The 20,600-nt window shown below is 40.6% G+C and overlaps 1 protein-coding gene across 2 annotated transcripts in view; it reads right to left on the reverse strand.

Annotated features, from left to right (window-relative positions):
• The window catches only part of ttyh2 (tweety family member 2), a 115,978-nt gene that overhangs the window by 47,841 nt on the left and 47,537 nt on the right, over positions 1-20,600 (reverse strand). For both annotated transcript variants that reach the window (XM_073026107.1, XM_073026108.1), the window contains exons 3-4: positions 15,871-15,982; positions 3,335-3,555 (exon numbers count right to left, since the gene is read on the reverse strand). In XM_073026107.1, coding sequence (XP_072882208.1) covers positions 3,335-3,555; positions 15,871-15,982 — 333 coding nt within the window. The remainder of the gene's footprint in view (positions 1-3,334; positions 3,556-15,870; positions 15,983-20,600) is intronic.

The following is a 20,600-nucleotide window of genomic DNA, read 5'->3' on the forward strand; positions in this document are numbered from 1 at the left end:
AGAAGATCAGATTAGCTGATGGTACAAGGACCAGGGGGATACAGATTTAAGTTTTTAAGTAAGAGATATAAAGGGATAGTCGAAGTAGAAATGATCAAAGTTTCCAAACTTATTTCAAACTTGCACAGCTGTAGTAATAGTGCAGGGGAGAATGAAACCAACAAAAATCTTTTGCAAAGTACCAGCATGAGATTGAGGGGCTGAACAGACTCCAGCTGAACCATGCTGACTCATGTGAAAGGAAGGCAGACAGATGATCTTATATCTCTGACTGAAGTGGTCAATAAAAATATTGCTTTACCACAAAGTATAGAAACTAGATGTTAAAATTGCACTATTGAAGTGGAGGTTAAAATGTACCGTAGAAAAAGACATGTGAACAACTGTATTTTTTAAACACGCTTTACATCATGTCTATATTAGCTGATGCAGACCTTTATCTTCTTCATCTTTTTAGTGAAAATTTTTCTGTTGTACACTCAGAAAATCAATGAGAACCCCAAAGTCACAGTACCTGTTTCATAGTCATTCCAATACTGTAAATTAGAATCTACATGTGAGGTATATTGAACAAGTTGCCAAATGTAAGATGATATCTCAGCTATTGACCAAGAAGCACCAGGATTATTTTGCTTTAAAGCCAACAGAACCATACCAATAAATCGGGTTCAAGGTTCAGCTCGAAAGCACATTGTGCTTTTAATGAAATTACAAAGGGAAAAGGAAGAACTCTGAATGAAACCATGAAATTTATTCTGCAGTGGTTGAAAATCTATTATTCTAATTTGCCTTAGCAGCTGCTTGTTAATATGCTTTCAAACTATGGTGCTGCTTAAAGCAGAATAAAATTAAATTATGGCTCTTCTCAGCTGTGGCCTTCTATAAAAGCACTTTAGCAAGGTTGTGACAAGTAGGGAACTAAATATTAAAATTTAATCTACAGAAACCCATTAATGTAAGACAGTTGAAATACCAAAGAAAAAATCCTTTCTAAATGACAAATTGCAACCAAAATTCCAAGAACACAAAGTTCCAATCAGGAACTATAATCCATGTTATTCAAGTCCTTTATTGGACAGTCCGAATCAAATCTGCTACAAGATGCTCTGATACTTAGAAATCTGCTCCCTTTGCTCTATTATTTTCTCCAATTCTTTTTGTTATTGCATACACCACTATCTAGCTCATCCATCTGACTCATCCCTGTCAGCCTCTAGTCCTGTGGATTTTTCCACTCCTTGGGATACTGGCTAATTACTGAGACTGGATACAGCTGAAAAGCAGCCATAGAAAACCAGACCAAAGCTTGAAGCAGAATGAGACTCTCACCACTGACATCACTTATTCATGTTATTGTTCAGGAAAATAGAAAAAATACACAAACCTAATGAGAGAAGGAGCAGCTGAATTACACTTACACATTTTCATTTACATTCTATCTCCACTGGCAACCTAACTTTCCCTCACTCCTCTGCCCAGCCTGAACCCAGTGCATTACTTCCATTTCACTAATTCTATTGAGATTAGAATTAAGTTAAGGGTCACCTAAAAGACAAAACATTTGAACTGTTGAGCCAGCAATACGTGACTGCACATGCTGCTCATTTGGCTTCAGAATGGAATCCTGTTCATTCAATTTGCACCCAAACATATTCGGCACCAAAGTTTATTTTGTTGAATAAGTACCCCGATAACTACATTTCACATACAATTAAAGCAGAGAATGGTAGAAACACTCAACAGGTCAATTTGAATCAGAAAATGGCGAGAGTTATGCTTCAGGTCGAAGTCCTTTCCCCAGTTTGACCTGATCATTAAATCTGTTGCTTGACTTGTCGAGCATTTCAAGCATTTTCTGTTATTATTTCAGATTTACAGGATCTTTAATTCCAACCACATTTCATTTCCTTGACAACAAATCTACTGCAAAATGGTTTATGCAAACACCGCATAAACTCTGAACCATCTCAGCAAGCTATTATCCATACACTGTGTCACCCCACTTCAACTTGCCTTCATTTGACAGTGTACAATAGGTAGATGAAGGAATGGAATGGACAAATGCGATTGTAACTATTTGCACGTGAGGCCTAATTTGAAGTATTGCGTGCAGTTCTGTTCACCTACCTACAGGAAAGCCATCAATAGGATTAAAAGAGTGCAGAGAAAATTGCCGGGACTTGAGGACCCCCTTCCTCCCCCCCCCCCCCCAGTTATAGGGATAGACTGAATAGGTCAGGACTTTATTCCCCTAGAGCATAGAGGAATAAGGGGAGATTTGAAAGGAGGAATACAAAATTGTGAGGGGTATAGTTAGGGTCAGTGTAAGCCTCTTTTTCCACTGAAGGGCGAGACTAGAACGAGAGGTCATGGGTTAAGGGGAACTTCTTCACTCAGAGGGTGGTGAAGAGTGTGGAACTGGCTGACAGCTTAAGTGGTGGACGTGGGTTTGATTTCAATATTTAACAGAAATTTGGATAGAAACACAGATGGGAGGAGTATGAAAGGCAATGGACCGGGTGCGGATCGATTTGTCTCAGCAGATTAATGGTTTGGCATGGACTTGATGGGCTGTAATGTTCTATGAGTATTTATGGGTTGTCAACACTTGGAAGTTAGCTTAAAAGATCTTTCCCTGTGTTGTAATCTTTTGAGCTTTGGGAGAGATTGACAGCAACTCAAGAGATGTTACTGTAGGCTTACTTCTCCACACTATTGCAAAACCAGTACTTCCTGTTTCTCAGCGGATTTAAATCCAGATTTAGGACTGGAATCTGCAAATTGGTCAGATGGCTTCTTAGGTCATAAACAAATTAATAAGATCTGTGCACCCAAAAATGATTATTCCATACATCCACCGTCGTGCTACATTGAAACCATTGTAAATCACAGCACAGTTTGGCATAAATGAGACTTCCATTCTATCCCTTGCAGATTTCTTTTATAGCACTAATTAGTTATCCATACGATGTTCATTTCAACTGTATTTCATTTCTATATTTAATTGACTCACATAAGGGGGGGGGATCAGTATGACGAAACAAAAAATGCATTAGGATCTCTTGAATAGATGCCAAGCACCAGTGCAGCTTATTTAAATATTACAAAGTTGCTCTCTTGCGAAATTGACGGCCAGCTTAAATAGAAAGTGTCAAAGGTGCAGATACCTCTTAAACTACAAAAAAAAATCCCCGTTTCCAGGGAGTGAGAGCAATTACCCAAAGCACTAGTCGTGAATTTTCATTTGAAAGATCAAGCACCTGATACTGTCACTTAATCTGAAATAAATAATCCATATAAAATTATTTTAATGAGATTTCTTGTTAATTCCTACCTGTAATATTCAATGTAGCCAATTTCATTGGCTGTTTCTGCCACATTCAAATTGACATCATTCCATGTTGGGAGGCCAGAGAGCTGTGAGATAATTACATCTGCCAAATGCTGCAACATTTTCAGTGAATAAATAAACTCCATTTTTTGTGTGAAGATCTCATCAAGTCTTGCTATATGTTGTTTCATATCAACTTCCATGTTCTTCATCGTCTTAGACACCTTAAGAGAAAATAAACTGCAGTTATAAGGAGTCAAAACAAAAACAATTTCTGTTGCTCCCCAGCAGACTTAACAAATCCCTGCATTGCATTTTCAACTTAATATGTTTCAATGAATAACCCTTCAACATGAAGGAGAGGATAGCTGTTGGGTTAAAGCCATTCATCTCAAAAGTCATGGAGGTGGACTTTTAATACCAATAACAATTGGAACGGTTCCTAGATATGAATATCGCCAATAGCCTGCCCTGGTCCAATCACAATGACGTCATGGCCAAGAAAACCACCAATGCCTTTATTTCCTTCGAAGGCTTGGAATGCTTTAATTTTAAATGTCCCGTCAACTCTTTTATTTTTATTGATGCACCACAGAAAGCATTCTGTCTGAATGCATGACAACTGCTCCGCATGTGACCACAAGAAACTGCAGAGTCATGGACACATTTCAGCACGTCACAGGAACCAGCCTTCCCTCTACGGACTCTGCCTATACTTTTCACAGCCGGCACAATCTGAGCCCCTCTCACCCTGTACATCCTCTCTCCTCCCCTCTTCCATCAGGCAAAAAGGTACAAAAGCCTGAGTGTACATTCCGGCAGGCTCAAGGGCAGCTTCTTTAAACTGTTATCAGAATTTTGAATGTACTTCTTGTACAACAAAACAGACTCTCGGCCTCACAGTCTACCTTATGCTTCATTGCTTATCAACACTGCACTCTCTCAGTAGCTTTTACACTTTATTCTGCGTTGTTATTGTCTTACCTTATTCTAGCTCAATGCACTGTGTAATAATTTGATCTGTATAAACAGTATGCAAGACAAGCTTTTCTCTGCTCCTTGGTTCATGTGAAAATGATTAATCAACACCAGTTTCATCTCAGGTCACAATGCGTTTGGGTGCAGCACAGACCTGCCTTAACAAACAGACTAAATCAACCATTAAATTGACAGAGAAGGTTGGCATCTGCAGTCAAGATGCATTTACTTACACTTTGTATCAGAAATTAAAATGACTATCAAACAAACCTGAATGAAATTTCTGAAATAAACTACATAATTCAGATCAATGGTGCAGAAACTGTTAGAATGCTAGCCTGAAACAGGTATTAGGAAGGGTGACCAAAAGTTTAGGTGGATTTTCTCAAACAAGCCAAAAGAGATAATGGAGGGTCAGTATACAGAATGTGCTGGAGGAACTCAGCAGGTCAGGCAGCATCTATGGATGAGAATAAACAGTCAAGGGTTTCAGCCCAAAGCATCGACTGTTTATTCCCATCCATTGATGCTGCCTGGCCTGCTCAGCTCCTCAAGCACATTGTGGGTGTTGGTCTAGATTTCCAGCATCTGCAGTACCTCTTGGTCTATAATAGAGAGCAAGTGTGGTTGAAGGAGAATATTCCAGACTGTGACAACTCGGGACAGATACACAATATGAGCAACAGATGTGGCTGCTGAAGAAGACTGATGCTTCAAAAATGAATGCCACAATAATAGGAGAGAGGAGGAACAGTACTACGAGGAACTCAGTGGAATCTGCACCTGAGCATTCTGGTGAAGAACAAGTATACACTCTGTCTCTGGCAACCTTCCAAGGCTAGAGCCAGGGGAATCTGGTAGGAGACCAGTAAATGGAGTTAGCAAAAGCTGATCATTCTCTAAGTTTAAAAAAAATTCAAAGTAATTTTTCATAAAAGTGAGGATGCAAAATTATCATGAAGATTAAAACTGGATAGTGCACTCTTAATATCATTTAGGGAGCTCTACATTAGAAGCATAGTTCAAGTGCTGGTGAAACCCCTCCCCCCCCCATGAGAACGTTAAAGGTCAATATTTCACTGAGAATCATGAAAATGGCAATTTTATCCATTCCTATTTTCAGCTGCTCTTTTTTCTCCAGAATTGTTATGATGGAATTCTAGGTCATTGATCTGGATTCATTTATTGAAAGGTTCACTACAGAGTGCGATTCCAACTCTGCTGCTAATCTTCTGGGAACTTCATTTTTTTTATAAAAGGGATGTAGGTATGTATTTGGAACAATAATAGTTTCTGATTATTTTAATACTGTTGCAGTCGTTGGAAAACATTTAAAGCTCAAAGCTATTACAATTAAATCGACACAAAATGCTGGAGCAACTCAGCAAATCAAGCAGTGTCTTTGGAAGAGAACAGCCGGTGGATACATCAGGCCAAGACCCTTCACTGGAAAGGAAGGATGCAGAAGCCAGATTAAAAGGAAAATGAGACAGGAGGGAAATGGAATGATGTGAGAAGCTAGGATGTAATAGGTGGACGTGACAAAGGGCTAAAGAAGATGGAATTGGATAAGAGAGGGCAGTGAACCATGGAATAAAGAGAAAGGCTTGGGGATTTATAGGGAGAAAGAAAAGACTAATTCCACCATTCATAAAACTACATTAGGGACTAATTGGGAGCAGTTTTCAAGACATATATAATTTATTATATCGGTAAGTAACAATTCACATCTTGGCTCATAGACATGACAACTGACATGTTGTCACCAAGTCACAGATTGTGTCGAGCTTTAAATATACAACATTTGTATATAAAGTGACTATCATGCATAACATTAACAGAATTAAAGTATATCTGTTGGATGCTTCAAGCATATAGACTTGACAATGCTTGCATGAGGAGGCCAGTCTGTGTAATAGATCTCCTCCTGCCTTCCCTGGAAGGAAATGATTTATTCAGACTTCCTGACAATATTCTCTGAGGAAAGGGGAGCTTTCTGAGACACTGATAAATGAGAAAAAGAAACAAAGGAAGTTGCTCTGGCGCTATCTACCCAAGCAGCAAGCCTATGAAGCTTCAACAAGCCTTAGCCATTTCCCAGGTCCTTGCCTTTTTTTTTGCAGCACAATTCATTTCCACTTAAGATTTTATATCCCAATTCCAATAACAAGTAGCAATCCAGAGAAGGGTTCAGCACGTTATTATAAAAATTATTTTCAATGGAAATTAAGCATTTTCACAAAATGTCTTCTCTGGTAATGTTTATTTTAAGATGGGAGTTTAATTGATAAATTAACTTAAGAAAATTGTTTTAAAGTATGAAAACTGCCTAGAATAAATCAGCAAATGAGGTACATTTATCTGATTTAAAAGCCTACCATCTCACACCTCTTCAGAGTGTGGAAGAAAAGCAGAGCGTCTGGAAGAAATCCACACACTCACAGGGAGAAGTCCATTCACACAATGCAAGAGGTCAGAAGTAAGCCCAGATCTCTGGATCTGTGTGCCATTTAAAAACTCCCTTGGTATAGCTTTAATTCTATAATGTACCCAATGTAACCCAACCATCAATGGATTTGCACATCAAACCCCTTTTACAAAATGAACAATATTTAAAGTGGCTTTTATGAGTCAACTATAACACTGAAGACCAACAAAGAATCATAAAATAAATTATGGTATATCTAATATACCAAGTACTGTAGTTGGTAACTGTAGGGAGGTTCTGCAGGTTAAGAAAAAAATAAATCAAATCCTTAAAAAGAGCTAACATAGGATTGGAAGATGTAGAATCCTTGTGGTTAGAGTTAAGAAACTGCAAAGTTAAAAAGACCCTGATAGGAGTTACATACAGAACTTCAAACAGTAGCCAAGTTGTGGGCTACAAATTACAACTGAGGATGGAAAATACGTGTAAAAAGGGAAATGTTACGATACTCATGGGGGATTTCAATATGCAGGTAGACTGGGAAAAATCACATTAGTGCTGGATCCCAAGAGATTAAATCTGTAGAATACCTATGAGATGGCTTTTTAAAGTAGCTTGTAGTTGAGCCCACTATGGGAAAGACAATTCTGGATTGGATATTGTGCATTGAACTAGATTTGATTAAGGAGCTAAAGGTGAAGGATCTCTTCGGAGACCGTGATCATAATGTGATAGAATTCACACTGCAGTTTGCGAGGGGGAAGAGAAAGTCAGATGTATCAGTATTACAATGGAGTAAAGGGAATTCTAAAGACATGAGAGGAGCTTGCCAAAGTTGATTAGAAGGGGGCACCAGAAGGGATCACAGCAGAACATCAATGGCTGGAGTTTCTGGGGCAATTGGGAAGACGCAAAATAAATACATCCCAAAGAAGAAGGTTTCTAAAGGGAGGATAATCTAACTGTGGCTGACAAAGGATGTAAAAGATGGCATATAATATAATTAATGGGTAGTTAGAGGACTGGGAATCTTTTAAAAACCAACAGAAGGCAACTAAAAAGCCTCAAGGAGAGGAAAAATGAAATATGAAGAAAAGCATGCCAATAATATAAAATAGGATAACAGAAGTTTTTTCAGATAAATACTAAAGAGTAAAAGAGAGGCAAGAGTGGATATCGGACCGCTGGAAAATTATGCTGGAGAGACAGGATTGGGAGCAAAGAAATGTCAGACAAACACAAGTATTTTGTGTCCATATTCATTGTTAAAGACACTAATGGTATGCCAGAAATTTGAGATGGGGGCAGGCATGAGTGCATTTGCTATTACTTAGGAGATGATGCTTGGGAAACTGTAAGGTCTGAAGATAGATAAATTAATCACTTGGACCAAATGGACTACACCCAGGGTTCTGAAAGAGGTAGCTAAAGAGATTGCGGAGGCATTAGTAATGACCTTTCATGAATCACTAGATTCCGTGAAACTGAAAATTGCAAATGTCCCTTCATTCTTTCAGAAGGGAGGGAAGCAGAAGAAAGGAAATTATAGGCCAATTAGACTGACCTCACTGGTTGGGAAGATGCTGGATTCCATTATTAAGGATCAGGTTTCAGGGTACCTGGAGGCACGTGATAAAATTGGCCAAAGCCGGCATGATTTCCTGACAAATCTGTTGGAATTCTTTGAGGAAATAGCAGGCAGGATAGACAAAGGAGAATCGGTGGATGTTGTTTACTCAGATTTTCACAAGGCCTTTGATAAGATACTGCACATGAGGCTACTTAAAATTAAAGCCCTTGGCATTGGTATTACAGGAGAGAAATGATCACGAATAGAAGATTGGCTGACTGGCAGGAATCAAAGAGTAGGAATAAAGGGGGCCTTTTCAGGCTGGCAGTCAGTGACTTGTGATTTTCCACAGGAGTCTGTATTGGGACCGCTTCTTATATGTCAATGATTTGAATGACAGAATTGAGAACTTTGCACCCAAGTCTGTCGATGATATAAAGATTTAGTGTTGAGGAAAGAGGGAATCTGCAGAAGGACTACAACATATTGGGAGAATGTCAAAGAAGTGGCAGATGGAATAGAGCGTAGGGAAGTGTATGATCATGCACATTGGTAAAAGGAATAAAGGTGTAGACTATTTTCTAAATGAGGAGAAAATTCAAAAATCAGAGGTGCGAAGTAATTGGGAGTCCTCATTCAGGATTCCCTAGAGGTTTACTTGCAAGTTGAGCCAGTGGTAAAGAAGGCAAACACAATGTCAGCATTCATTTGGAGAATGTAAGAGCAAGGACGTAATGCTGAGGCTTTATAAGGCATTGGTCTTACTACACTTGGAGTATTATGAGCAGCGTTGGGGCCCTTATCTAAGAAAAGGTGTGCTGGCATTGGGGAGGGTTGAAGTTCATGAGAATAATTCTGGGATGAAAGGCTGAATGTATGAGGAGTGTTTGATGGCTGTGGGCCTGTACTTGCTGGAGTTTAGAAGAATGGGGGGGTGGGTGGAGGAATCCCACTGAAACCTCCCAAATATCAAAAGGCCTAGATAAAGAGGACGTGGAGAGGATGTTTCTTATAATGGGTGAATTTAGGATCAGAGGGCACAGCCTCAGAATAGAGCAATTTCCATTTGGAACAGAGATGGGGAGGAATTTCTTCAGGCAGAGGGTAGTGATTCTGTGGAATTCACTGCCGTAGGCGGCTGTGGAGGCCAAGTCACTGAGTATATTTAAAGTAGAGTTTGATAGGTTCTTGATTAGTTAGATTAACAAAGATTACAGGGAGAAGGCAGGAGAATGGAGTTTGAAAGGGTAATAAATCAGCCACGATAGAATGGTGGATCAGACTCGATGGGCTGAATGGCCTGGAGCTACTCCTATATCTTGTGGTCTTATAGTACACACTGCATTTCACATAATCACTGATGGGAGTTTGACATATCAGGCTGAGGGATTTAGCCAGATTATAGATTTGCAATTCAATGAAGTGCAATGCACGAAGTACATTTTTGCTTCAAGCAGCTGTAACTGGGTTAAGCACATTGCACAAACTCATATCCAGTTTCAATGCGATTGAATGAAGGGCGCTGCACAAATTCGATGCTAAGTGTCTTTTGCAAGGAAACAACAAAAGCAAAGAGAGGAAGGCTGTGGAATAAGGAGGTCATAATGCCCTGGAGAGGTTTTAAACTTCAGTGAACGTCGCATGTCAAAGCCAGCACAATTTGACCCAATGCAATTTACTGCTTCCATGCGATCCGTCATCTCATGGGCATTGTCACTATGTGCTAAATGTCTTGGTTAATACGGGTTTCACATCTTTTTTTTAAAACGTCCATGTTGATACAAAACCTGGTCAACACAAGCCCATTCAAAGGATGCAGGCTTGCCATGATGTTGAAAGTTGGCCTCCAAGTTAGTCTCCTCTACAAATAAGAGTGCTGAAAAGTCACAGAACAACAGGGTTATGGTCATAGTAGTTCAGGGTGAAGGGATTTGTGGGCAGGGATATTAAAGTGAATGCAGAGACTGCGTTATCTTAACCACTTGTCCAAACAAATGTTTAAAAGCATACTGGTAAATATTGGTTACTGATTATTCAACCAAGTTTAACTTTTTTAAAATAACAGCTTTTATTTTCTGTCTATTCACTTGACATAAGCGTTATCAGCAGCTTTTTTTCAAAAATGGATACATCTTGGAGATTATCAATTTAATCAACATTTTACAAAGACTGTGGATTGGATATTGGGCAATAAAGATTAGTGCAAAATTAACATGGGGTGCTCTGCACTAAAATTCAAATTTGAATCTCAGCTAAATCAGGGAAGTAAATCAGATAGTGCTCATTAGCCTCCAGCACTACCTGTTTTCATAACGTTCTGCCTGTATTTCTGAACGTTTATACTCCATAACTCACACGTTCAGTAAAGCTCGTAATGCCCAGGTATGCAAAACGCAATCTGGCAAATCAGCCACTATGAACACAAGAGATTCGACAGATGTTGGAAATTCAGAAAACGATGGAGGAGCTCAGCAGGTCAAGCTGCATCAATAGAGAAAAATAAACAGGCGACATTCGGGCCGAGACCCTTCATCACAAATTATCACCACAAACAATGAAGAGGCGAGAGAACTTGAGGGATGAAGATGGAGTGAGCTATCTGGAGAGGAAAGGGCGAGGCAGAGGAATACCGATACCCGTACAACTGGCCCGGGTGCAAGGTTGTATTGCTCTGGATGCCTAGCTGAACTGGAGCAGTCGAGAGTGGCTTTGGGTTGGCAAAATCTGGGAACAGAGTGAGTGCTGGGCGGTATATTCTAGGCCTGGAACCTTTTTCTGCAGCGGTGCCTGGGTCCCAGTGTGAGGTATGATACGCTGTTTGGACAAAGTAAATGAAATACTGGAGAGACAGGGTGTCGGATTGGAGGCAATAACCGATTTCACTCGCTCTCCCGTGATGTTCACTCCTCTCTCTCTCTATGATGTTGGGGCTATGAAGCCTGTCCCTGGCTGCTGTGCTCCTCACCCACTAATAGGATGGACAGATACCGAGGCTTGGGCCTAAGATGGGCTGCTCCAGGGTTTGGATCCGAGGACTCATTTTGTTTTGGAATGTTGCTGCTTACTTCCATTGTCTGCATGATTTGTGTTTTCCCCCTTTCTCTGCACATTGGGTATTGGTCTTTTTTTTTTAATTGGGTTCTTTTGGGTTTCTTGCTTTGTGGCTACTTATAAGCAAACAAAACTCAAGGTTGTACAATTTATACATTCCTTGATAATAAGTGTACTCCGAAATCAGTCCTGCTGACGGGTCTCAGCCCAAAAATCGCCTGTTTGTTCCTTTCCATAGATTCTGCCTGACTTGCTGAGTTCCTCCAGCATTTTGTACATTGTAATCAATGCCCAATCTCAATCAGCAAGATAATGGAAGGTGCTCTCAAATGTACTGTCAAGTTGCACCAATCGAAAGCCGTGCATGATTTTGCTGTAATTAGGCCTTGCCAGACCCACTCATCTTCAGTTGACTAAACAACTGAATTCCAAAGGTGAAGCAACAAGGAATTCCCTTAACATGGATGCACCACTTGACAGACTGTGACATCGAGGAATTGGAATCAACATGAGTCAAGGGAAATGTTTTGAGCAGCTGGAGTCACATTACACACAAAGGATGTTGTTAATGGTTACTGGAGGTCAATCGTCTCAGTGTAAGGCCATTATTGCCGAGGTTCCCCAGAGCATTCCTCCAGAACAAGCCAGCTTCAGCTCCTTCGTCAATCAATGGTCCTTCTTTCATAAAATTAGAAGAGGGGACGTTCACTAATGATTACTCATTGCCCTTTTGCGGACAAGCTATAAATGGTTCCCTTGACAGGGAAGCTTACATCCCTTAAGATTTTTGTACGCACACAAGAACACTAAACGTAGAGTTGTGCTGTGTTGAAGTGAGATATTCGTGTGGGGGGGAGGGAGAGAGAAGAAACGAGTACAGAAGTTGAATGAATGGTCCCATTCTGCCTCTCCATGGCAGATGAGCAAAGAAAGAGACAAGAATCGTTTATTCAAAAATTAACTGGTGCCTTTTTCCATTTGACAAATCAATTCAAAAAACAGCTTTAAGATAAAATGGGAGCCAGTTACTAATGTTGTTCATTTTACATTACATTTGAAAGCTTAAAAAGAGCTCACCATTAAACGTTATTGATCCAGATTTGTGTAACATACATCCAACCGTCCCTTGTCCACACTTAAATGGCACAGTGACTGAATGTTGGGATATCTTGGAAAGGTGGGTCTTCACTGCTAGACACCACAGAGATCCAAGGATAGAGCAAATGGCACCAAATAATGGAAAGTATAAGATTTTAGTGTTGGACCCTCCACATGTAAAAGTGCTCTGGTGTTGCTAATCTCCAAATAGGAATTGGAACTGTTAATATTTATGAAGAAAACTACTGGAAGTTACCATTAAAATACTTGATATTATATGTAAAAGAATCACAAACAAGAGAAAATCTGCAGATGCTGGAAATCAGATTTAGAATCAGGTTTTTCATTACCGGCATGTGTTATGAAATTTGTTGACTTTGCAGCAGTAGTACAATGTTATACATGACAATATAGAATGAAAAATAAGTAAATAAGTAAATCGATTACAGTAAATGTATATTGAATAGATTAAAAATAGTGCAAAAACAGAAATCATGTATTAAAAATAAAGTGAGATAGTATTCCTGGGTTCAATGTCCATTTAGGAATCATATAACAGAGGGGAAGAAGCTGATCCTGAATTGCTGAGTCTGTGGCTTCAGGCTTCTGTACCTCCTTCCTGAAGGTAACAATGAGAAGAGGGCATGTCCTGGGTGATGGGCGTCTTTAATATTGGACCACACCTTTCTGAGGCACCACTCCTTAAAGATGTCTTGAAAACTACGGAGACTAGTACCCAAGATGGAGCTGACTAATTTTACAACTTTTTGTAGCTTCTTTAGGTCCTGTGTAGTAGTCACCCCCATTCCAGACAGTGATGCAGCCTGTCAGAATGCTCTCCTCCGTACATCTATAGAAGTTCTGAGTGTTTTTGTTAATAAAGCAGATCTCTTCAAACTCCTAATGAAATATGGCCGTTTTCTTGCCTTCTTTCTAGCTACATCGATATGTTGGGACCAGGTTAGATCGTCGGAGATCTTGACACCCAGGAACTTGAAATTGCTCACTCTCTCCACTTCTGATCCCTCTATGAGGATTGGTGCGTGTTCCCTCGTCTTACCCTTCTTGAAGTTCACAATCAGTTCTTTTGTCTTACTGACATTGAGTGCAAGGTTGTCACTGAGGCACCACTCAACCAACTGGTATATCTCGCTCCCGTACGCCCTCTCGTCTCCATGATACAATGATTGCATCATCAGCAAATTTATCAATGGTATTTGAGCTATACCTAGCCAAACAGACATGGGTGTAGAGGAAGTAGGGCACTGGGCTATGTGCACATCCCTGAGGTGCACCAGTGTTGATCGTCAGCAAGGAGGAGATATTATTATCAATCCACACAGACTGTGGTCTTCCAGTTAGGAAGTCACAGATCCAATTGCAGATGGTGGTACAGAGGCCCGGGTTTTGTAGCTTATCATTCAGGACTGTGAGAGTAATGGTGTTAAGCGTTGAGCTATAATCAACAAACACCATCCTGACATACGTGCTTACATTATTCAGGTGATCTGAGGACAGGTGAAGAGCCACAGAGATTGTGTCTGCGGTAGACCTATTATGCCAATAGGTAAATCACAGTGGGTCAGGTTCTTATTCAGGCAGGAGTTTATTACAGTTATGACCAACCTCTCAAAGCATTTCATCATGGTAAATGTGAGTGCTACTGAGCCAAAGCATTAAGGCAGCTCACTGAAGGCAAGTCTTCTTAGGCACTGGTATAATTGTGGTCTTTTTGAAGCAGGTGAGAACTTCTGACTATAGCAGTAAGAGGTTGAAAATGTCCTTGAATGCCTGCTAGCTGGTTGGCACAAGTTTCCAAAGACTACAAATATTCCACCGGGGCCTGCCACCTTATGAGGTTTCATCCTCCTGAAAAAACAGCCAAACAGGGCTCCGAGACAGTGATCACAGGATCACCAGGTGCAGCAGGGATCTTCACAGCTGTAGTTGTGTTCTCCCTTTCAAAGCGAGCATAGAAGGTGTTGAGCTCCTCTCGTAGAGAAGCATCTTTGCCATTCATGTTATTAGGTTTCGCTTTGTTGGAAGTATTGTCCTGCAAACTCTGGCAGAGTTTATGTGCTTCCAATGTCTCCTCAAACCTCACTCAGATTTGTTTCTTCACTCTTGAAATAGCCCTCCACAAGTCATAGCTGGTTTTCTTGTACGGACCTGGGTCATCAGACTTAAACGCCACAGATCTAGCCCTAAGCAGACGACAAACCTCCTGGTTCATTCACAGCTTTTGGTTTGGGAACATACAGCAAGTTTTCACAGGCACACACTCATCCACACTAGGTTTTAATGAAGTCCGTTACAACTGTGGCATACTCATCCAGATCCAAAGACGAATCCCTGAATACAGTCCAGTCCACTGATTTAAAGCAGTCCTGTAAACACTCTTGTGCTTCTCTTGTCCGTACCTTCTTGGTTCCCACTACTGGTGCTGCAGTCTTCAGACTCTGCCTATACTCAGGGAGCTGAAGTACAGCCAGGTGATCAGACTTTCTGAAGTGAGAGTGTGGAAGGCGTTCTTGAAGGTGGTGTAACAGTGGTCCAGTGTGTTGTTTCCTCTAGTACAAGTGATTTGTTGATGATAATTTTTAGGCTGGCCTGGTTAAAATCCCCCAAAATGATGGCGAAGGTGTCAGGGTATGCCGTTTTATGCATGTTGATCACATTGCTCAGATCATCTAGAGCCTGTTATCCTGAGGTGAAGAGTACACCATTACCAAAATAATAGAAATCTCCCGCGGCAGGTAAAATGGACGGCACTTAATTGCGATATATTCCAGCTTTGGAGAGCAGAATTGGGACAGCACTGATACAATTGTGCACCAAGAGGAGTTGATCATGAGGCATACACCTCCACCTCTGCTTTTGAGAGGCAAAAGAGAAATACACAAGGGTCTTGCCTTGAAACATCAACTGTTTACTCATTTCCATAGATGCTGCCTGGCCTGCTGAGTTCCTCTAGTATTTTGTGTGTATTATATGTAGAGGCCTTATTTTGATAATGGACACATTATCATACAAATATCAACAATGAAGATTTTGAAATGTATGCGTGGTGATTGGTAAGTTCGTGGCCTAAGGTAGAAGGAGATGAGTTATTAACTTCAAACTTTCTGCATAATCACTCAAAGAGATGACCTGCATGTGCATGTAACGAGAGCTGTATAACTCATCTCCTTCTACCTTAGGCCATGAACTTATCAATCACCCATCTGTGTGCTCCACGACCGCTGGACTAAGTGTGTAAATGTAGGAGGGGACTATGTTGAAATATAAATGTGCTAGGTTTTCTAAAATTGACTCCTTCCACCTAAGGGCACAAACATATCAATCACCCCTCATAGATGTCCCAAGAAATACAATTAAAAATATTCCAGAAGGTGTAAAAGCTAGTCACCTTACCAAGCCATCTATTCCAGCAAGTGTGTGGTTTGCATTGTAGATGGAGGTGGTCAGCTGGTAGACACCATCATTGGTTTCACTGTTTCCATAGAAGCCAATCCCAATGGCAGCACTGTTGAAGAAAAATAAAACCCTTTGAAACAAAGCAATACTACGATCTAAAACTGCCAACTTTCTGTGTGACTACAAAACGTACGTATATTTTTAACAAATAAATGTTACTGAAAAAATTCACTGTGGGTACAATAGGGTCTTTTAAGAGACTCTTAGAAAGGTACATGGAGCTTAGAAAAATAGAGGGCTATGCAGTAGGGTAACTCTAGGCAGTTTCTAGAGTAGGTTACATGGTCAGTACAACATTGTGGACCAAAGGACCTGTAATGATTTCTATGTTCTAAGATCAAAGCAAACACTTACTGTTGACCTATAATTACTTGAGGAATATTTCACTAAAATGGGTTAGAATATTCTCATGCATTTCTTGCTACTTCCCAGTTTTTCAGCCCACTATAAAGATTGGAAGAAAGGGTATTGCTTCAACCTCACTAACAAAAGTTGGCAGATTTAAGAAATTTGATTCTTTTAGCCCTATTTGCCTTCAAAGAACCCAAAGCATTTTTCTGTTACGTATAAGGTACATGACTTATTTCTAGGAACAGTGTCTCAATGAGGCCCGGCACTTTCAGCAGCATTCACAGATGAGCTCCCACTTCATGGAAGTGCACTGAGCAACTGAGCGAATCCACCAGAACACTGGCTACATCAGAGCAGAATGCCAGCGGGAGTTAACCTGACATGGGTGCACTGGAACACACTGACAACTGATAGATAGATAGATAGATAGATACTTTATTCATCCCCATGGGGAAATTCAACTTTTTTCCAATGTCCCATACACTTGTTGTAGCAAACTGTTGTCATCCATATCAACTGCTCATCCAACATCACTTACCCCATGTGGTGGCCGATGACAGTCATACTAGCAAGCATCAGTCGTGTTACTGACACAGCTGAATACATTTTGATGAAGTAATGGTGCAACTTTTATAATATGTGTATGCACTGCTGCAAAAGAATTGTTCTGCTACTTTAACAAACTCATATTTTCCATCCTTGCTCTGCATCCACTCTGTGCTAGGAAAGGTTTAAAGAATATTCAGAAAGATGGCTGTACTTAAGCAAATCTGAAAATTCTTCTTGGGATTTTCAGGTTTGCTTAAGGGTGGCCATCTTTCTGAATATTCTCTAAAGCTTTGGATTTCTCGAAAGGGTTACTCCAAATTGAATACTTACATGTGCTTCCACCAGGCAGTATTATAAAAATCAGTTTTATTCTTCTCATATCCATCCCGAACGTTTTCAATCCTTATTTCAGAAATAGTCCTGTCATCATTCTTGTAACAGTGCAACTAATCAGGAAAGATCCTGCTGACTTGAAGTTCATTTAAGGAGGGAATATGGATGCCAATAATTTCCAGAACTGTAGTTGTCAACTTTCTACCATTACTGAAAACTTCCAACATTCTTCCCATCTGTGTTGCAACTTTCTGCAGTTCAGCATACCCCAATCAAGAGGCCAGCCCCACACTCTTCCAACCATCTGCATGGACTCACTTGTCACTTCTGCTAGACAATATTTTTTTCCAAAATCTTTTCTACTCCCTTTCAACTATGGCTATTCTCAACTTAATTCCACTTTGTGCATTGATGGAAGGGTCTAATCCATTGTATTCAAAACTCAGCATTCCCTACATGAAAAAACCTTTTCTTTGGGCATGTAGTTATACATAAATTACCAGGTCTGGTTAACTCTCAGTCATTTGTAGCTTTGCAGCATTTCTTGAAAATCTTAGAATCACAGCGTTTTGCAAAAAGTTTTTGAAAAGGCAGTTCATAAACCGACACCAATTGTTTGCTTATACAGTTGAAGTATTTGACTGAGGTCGATATAAATTAAGATTAGATTTGATTCTTTGGAACCTTGGAACAGCTGGACAGCAAAGATGCATACATCCGGATCCTCTTTATCAAATACAGCTCAGCACTTAATTACATAATCCCCTTAAAACTAACCAATAATCTCCAAGTCCGGGGCCTCAATACCCCCTTGCGCAATTGGATCCTGGATTTCCTCACTTGCAGACCCCAGTGAGTTCAGATTGGCAAAAACATCTCCTCCACAATCTCCATCAGCACAGGTGCACCACAGGGCTGTGTGCTTCGCCCCCTGCTCTACTTGCTTTACACCTATGACTGTGTGGCTAAGTACAGCTCCAGTACCGTCTTCAAGTTTGCTGATGACACCACTGTTGTGGGGCTTATCAAAGGTGATGAATCAGCATACTGGTGGGAGATTGAAAATTTGGCTGAGTGGTGTCTTAGCAAAAACCTCTCACTCAATGTCAACAAGACCAAGGAGACTTCAGGAGAGGGAATCCAGAGCTCTAAGAGAAAATCCTCATTGGAGGATCAGAAGTGAAGAGGGTCTGTAATGTTAAATTCCTGGGTGTTACTTACCTGTCCTGGACCCATCGTATAAATGTAATGGCAAAGAAAGCACAATAACACTTCTACTTCATGCAGAGATACGGCATGACATCAAAAACTTTGACAAGCTTCTATAGATGTGAGGTGGGAAGTGTATTGACTGGTTGCATTATGGGAATACCAATGCCTTTGAGTGGAAAATCCTACAAAAGGTAGTGGATTCAGCCCAGTACATCCGGTAACGCCCTCCCAACCACTGAGCACATCTACATGAAACACTGTCATTGGAAAGCAGCGTCCATCATTAAAGACCCTCACCACCCAGGTCATAGTCTTCGCTCACTGTTGCCAGCAGGTAGCAGGTACAAGTGCCCAGGGCTCACACCACTAGGTCCAAGAACAGTTACCACCCCTCAACAATCAGACTTTTGAACAAAGAGCACAACTACACTCATCTATTGAGATGTTCCCACAACAAATGATCTCATTTTAAGGACTCTTTATTTCATATATGTCAAACTCAAGGCCCGCGGGCCAAATCCGGCCCGCGGTGGAATTATCTTTGGCCCGCGAGGTAATATCTAATTACTATTAAAGCTGGCCCCAGTAATCGAAGCACCTATGGCGTATGATATGGCTAATGCTGAGTTTATTCAGGTACCAGGTTTTCAGGGTTTTTAGTGTTTATTCGGCAGTCTTCTTCATAAGAAACGGAATTTGTAAAGTGAAACACTTTGTAGTTATAGCAGAGACTGAGACGCATGAGAGCAGGCTGAAAAAACGGAGGCAACGAAAGCTGCGTTCACACGCGTCCGACTGATCCGGCCCGCATGAAGCTGCATTTTGCTCAATCCGGCCCGTGACCTAAAATGAGTTTGACACCCCTGCTTTATTTTGTTATGTATTTCATCCTCTTGTTATTTATTACTAATTATTTATATTTGCACTGGCACAGTTTGTTGTTTTCTATGCTCTATTTCATTATTCATTGATCCTTGTTTATAGATACTATTCTACATATTTGCTGAGTATGCGCGCAGAGTATGCTCTCGGGGTTATATGTGGTGACATAAATGTACTCTGATAAAAAGTTTACTTTGTACCTTGAACTTTAATTGACAATACTACAATAACAGTCTTACACATTTAAGGAGGTATATTTGTGGTTGATGATGCAATTTGTGCAAGTGAACTCATTGGCTCGTCTAATTCTCCAAGGATACAGACAGAGGGAAAAGGGGGAAGGCATTACTGGAAGTTTGAGAAATCTGAGTTCATGCCATCAGGTTGGAGGCTACCCAAATGGAATACAAGGTGTTGTTCCTCCAACCCAAGTGCGGCCCCATCATAACAGTGGAGGAGATCATGGATGGACCTGCCAGAATGGGAATGGAAAGTGGAATTAAAATGGGTGGCCACTGGGAGATCCCATTTGTTCTGATGGGCTGAGCATAGGTGCTCGGCGAAGTGGTTTCCCAATCTACTTCGGGTCCCATTTGAATTCCACTTCACATTCCCATTCTGGGGTGAGGATTTCAGCTGCAAAGGAGTTGAAGCAGGGGAGGCATAGAACAAGTTTGTGGAGAAGGAAGTAGGCGATATTACTGATGACACAGAGATTTCCAATTCAAATGGTCTCATGGACAACATCAGGGTTGCAGATAATCTGGTTCCATTTCAGAGAGCTGCGGATGGAAAGATAGTCAGTGGTATAGGAATACAGCTCACAGCAAAGACTGGTGGTAATCGTCTTGATCTTCCTATGGTTTAATTGGAGAAATTTGCTGCTCACCCAATGTTTGATGAAAGGAGAGTAGTTTGAGGATTTAGATATAACATATTGGCAGGATGAGGTGACTTCATTTAAATGAAGATATCCTACTTGTCAAAGTTGATATACAGTACAGCTGCTTAATATACTTTTCAGGTTGCAATATACATTAAATCTCCAATAACCCAGCATGAGTGAATGGATTTTCCAGACAACTGATTGTTCCTCTGTAACATATACAAAATGCTGGAGGAACTCAGAGGATGTTCCTCTTTTTCGTTGAACACTCACCTTTAATTGTTTTAATTCGCTTACCTTCTCTTGCTACACTGCGGTAGAATAAGCTTTTCAGTGAACCTAGTAGTTTAAAAGGGGGAGCATTTTTTTGGGGGAGGATGAGCAATCTGAAGTCATGGTACATATTGGTACCAACGACATTGGTAGGAACTGGGAGATGGTCCTGAAGAGAGAA

The sequence above is a fragment of the Hemitrygon akajei genome, chromosome 22 (assembly GCF_048418815.1).
Source record: "Hemitrygon akajei chromosome 22, sHemAka1.3, whole genome shotgun sequence".
NCBI classification, from domain to species: Eukaryota; Metazoa; Chordata; class Chondrichthyes; order Myliobatiformes; family Dasyatidae; genus Hemitrygon; species Hemitrygon akajei.